At 58.9% G+C, this 3,399-nt stretch overlaps 1 protein-coding gene across 6 annotated transcripts in view; it reads right to left on the bottom strand.

The window, feature by feature from the left end:
- PLEKHM1 (pleckstrin homology and RUN domain containing M1) overlaps positions 1-3,399 on the bottom strand; it is a 21,415-nt gene that overhangs the window by 1,238 nt on the left and 16,778 nt on the right. For 5 of the 6 annotated variants that reach the window (XM_015651378.2, XM_015651381.2, XM_015651377.2 and 2 more), the window contains one exon: positions 3,044-3,201. In XM_015651378.2, the coding sequence (XP_015506864.1) occupies positions 3,044-3,201 (158 nt within the window). Of the gene's footprint in view, positions 1-3,043; positions 3,227-3,399 lie in introns of those variants that run through there. The other variant, XM_015651383.3, reaches the window with a different exon arrangement.

Genomic DNA, 3,399 nt, shown 5'->3' on the forward strand with positions numbered 1-3,399 from the left:
CCACCCCAGCAGCTCCACATCCACCCCAGCAGCTCCACATCCACCCCTGCAGCTCCACATCCACCCCAGCAGCTCCACATCCACCCCAGCAGCTCGGTGTGCAGCAGCCTGGCCGGAAGGAGCGTGGTGGGCGCTGCCGGCAGCTGCCATTGTGAGAGACGGGTGTGAGGTTTGAGCTGAGGTTTGTGCCCTGCTCTCCCAGCACCGAGCACAGCTTTGAGAGTGTGACAACACCCCCTGCAACAACCCTGTGACACCAAACCCTGGACAACGGCCCTTGTGACACTGATCCCTCAGCACCAATCTCGTGACACTAACCCCTGACACGGATCCCTGATCACCGACCCCCGTGAAAGCATCGCTGCTGGGGACCCTCTGCTTGCCATGGCTGGGGTGGGAGACAGCAGGAGCTGCCCGTGGCAGGGAGGCTGTGTTGTGGGGCCAGTGGAGCTGCAGGGAAGGGCAGCAGCCAGGAGGGAGCTGCCCTTGAGCAGGTGGCTCCATGGAGCTGTCAAGAGCTCCCTGATCTGGCTCAGCAGCAGCAGGAATGTGACACCCTGTGAAGGACCCCAGCTTGGGCAGGGGTGTCACTGCTCAGTCACCAGCAGAAATGTCCCTGCTATGAGGGCTGAGGTCAATTTTTGAGTTGTGATCCTCAACTCCTCGCTGGCAGTAAAATGTGGCTCAGCCACATGCCAGCGGGGCAGCCGGATTTACCTTCACTGTGCAAATACCTGGTGCACAATCCATGTGTGAACAGCACGAAACACCTTAATTCCCCAGAGGATGCGTGGGACAGAGGCTGAGAAACAGCCAGCAGTGCCAGGAAAGGGACCACAGCTCCACAGCTGGGGCCAAACCCTGCTCCGGAGAGGAGCTGCAAACCCTGAGGGACTCGGGATAGGGAAAGGCATGGACAGGCAGGATTTGGGGTGAAAAATACGCATTTCCCCGGTGGAACACACTTCCAACGTGGCCTCTCCCGAGCAGCAGCGGGGGGGTTTGGGAAGCCGGCGTGGTTCCGAGTGAGATGTGGCATCTCCTGCCTCCACCTCCCCCCGAGCTGCCGGAGCAGGGGAGGCTCCTGCGCTGCCGGGATCATTGTTTGAGGAGTTGCAGGCACATCCTGCAGCGAGTGCCGGCGTGACCCGGCGGCCCCGGGCGGGCAGAGGGGCAGGAAGCCGCCTTTAGCTCCCCGAGGATGTCGGCTGAGCTCTTTCCTGCTGCACAACCTCCTCCGTCAGGGTGAGAAAGAAAGACGTCAACAAACTTCAGAGCTCGGCTCCACGGGACGCGAGACCTCCGGCCAGTTCAGCCCTGCCTGCCAGCACTTTGCAGAGCCCGGTTGCTCTTTTTCCAGGGAAAATCGCCGCCCGGGGATGTTGTTGTGCTCGATAATGAGCTCAGGGCTGTCCCCGTGGCAGGGAGGGGAGCGAGCAGCGCTGCTCCTCCTCCACGGAAATACTCGCAGCCCTGGAACACACGGAGCACCCACGGATCCCGCTGTCCTCGGCATTTTCTGCAGGTTCTGGGTGTTGCTGCTCACTTGTAGGGGTTGCCAGGCAAAGTGAGGCCACGCAGCCCATGAGAAATCTCTCAGCCAGGACTCTGTTCAATCCTTAGCCAAATAGGCTAAGACAGCACAAGAGGAAATGGCCTCAAGTTGCCTTAGGGGAGGTTTAGGTTGGATATTATGGAAAATTTCCTCACTGAAAGAGTTGTCCAACTCTGGCAGAGGCTGCCCAGGCAAGCGGGAGAGTCACCATCCCTGCAGGGATTTAAAAGCCCTGTGGATGTGGCACTTGGGGACATGGGTCAGTGGTGGCCTTGGCTGTGCTGGGGGAACTGGACTTGATGATCTTACAGGGCTTTTCCAACCTGAATGATTCCATGATTCTGTGACATAACCATGGAGATATGGATCTCTCCACCTACAGTGGAGCAGGCTCCTGGGCTGGAAGGGTTTGACTTCTTCAGCAAACCCTGATGGTGGGGATGAGTTCCCCTCTAGCACCATCTCCCTCCTGATTCCAACCTCTGTCCAGCTGCTGCACCTCAGCTCACAGCCAACCCCACTGCAGGACAGATCCCTCTGCCTGTGAGCGATGGAAGCTCTGTGGGCAGGGCAGAACCTGGTATCATTCCTCTCCTGCTGGGAACATCCTCAGCCTCTCCCAGTGCAGTGCTACCCTCCATCCATCTCTGCTCCTGGAGCAGCTGTGGCTGCCCCAACCCTGCAAGTGTCCAAGGCCAGCTTGGACAGGACTGGGAAGGTGTCCCTGACCATGGCAGGGGGTGGCACTGGTGGCTTTAAGGTCCCTCCAACCCAAACCGTTTTAGCATTCTATTAAATCTGTGTCCATGTGTCCGTCCTTCCTTCTGTGGCTGCAGAGTTCTGCTGCTTCTGCTTCCCTCCTGCAGTCCCTGCAAGGGGTCAGACCGACCCTGACTGGGAGAGGCCCTGGCCAAGTGAGCAAGGCAGGGACATGCAGAACCTTCCTCCTCCTCCTCTCTCTAGCCCCTCAGCTGCCCTAGCACCCAGCAAAGCCTTTGCAGGCTGACAGCAAGGTGCTGGTGGCTTTGCATCTTCAGTCTGCAAAACCACCTCTCTTGGTGACATCTTGGTTCTGTGAGGACAGTCTGCTCCTGCCCCAAACAGCCTGGATTTGGTTTGGAGCATCCTGGAGCTGATGGGTTCCATGAGGACGTGGGCACTGTGAGGATGACTCGCACAAGGATGGGGAAACCACAAGGACGTGGCTTCCATGAGGACATGGGCACCACGAGGCTGCAACTCCCACAGGGACATGGGCACAACGAGGATGTGGCTCCCATGAGGAAATGGGCACCACAATATGGTTCCCATGCTTGAGGACACGGGAACCACAAGATCGTGGCCATCATGAGAATGCAAAACCACCTCAGAGCCATTCCCAATTCCCCACATGCCGTGGAAGAGCAGAATTTAGGGGTTGGCTGGGGCTGCTGGCTGTGCCCCTGGGTGTCCTGGCTGCAGTGGGATGGGCTGAGGTGCCTCACTCACCTGGTGGTAGTGTCAAACTCAAAGGGGAAGATGATGTCGCTGCTGTTGCAGATCTGGCAGATGAAGCCCCGCTGGGTGCACAGGTCACAGCTGTAGACGTGGTGGGATGCAAACTGCAGCAGTGACTGCAGGAAGGTCTCGAAGGCGCCGTCGGCGATCTGGGGGACACAGGGGTCAGCGCTCCTGGAGCCCGGCCCCGCGGGGTTTGCTGGGTCACACCCATTCTCTGGGCTCCACCTGAAGGCAAGGCTGTCCTCCAAAACAACCCCCACCCCACAGGCCTGGGGTGAAATGGGCCCCAGGATTGCTGAGAGCAGCACCTTAACCTGCCTTACCTAACCTAACCTAACCTAACC

Source organism: Parus major, chromosome 27, assembly GCF_001522545.3.
Source record: "Parus major isolate Abel chromosome 27, Parus_major1.1, whole genome shotgun sequence".
In the NCBI taxonomy this organism is placed as follows: Eukaryota; Metazoa; Chordata; class Aves; order Passeriformes; family Paridae; genus Parus; species Parus major.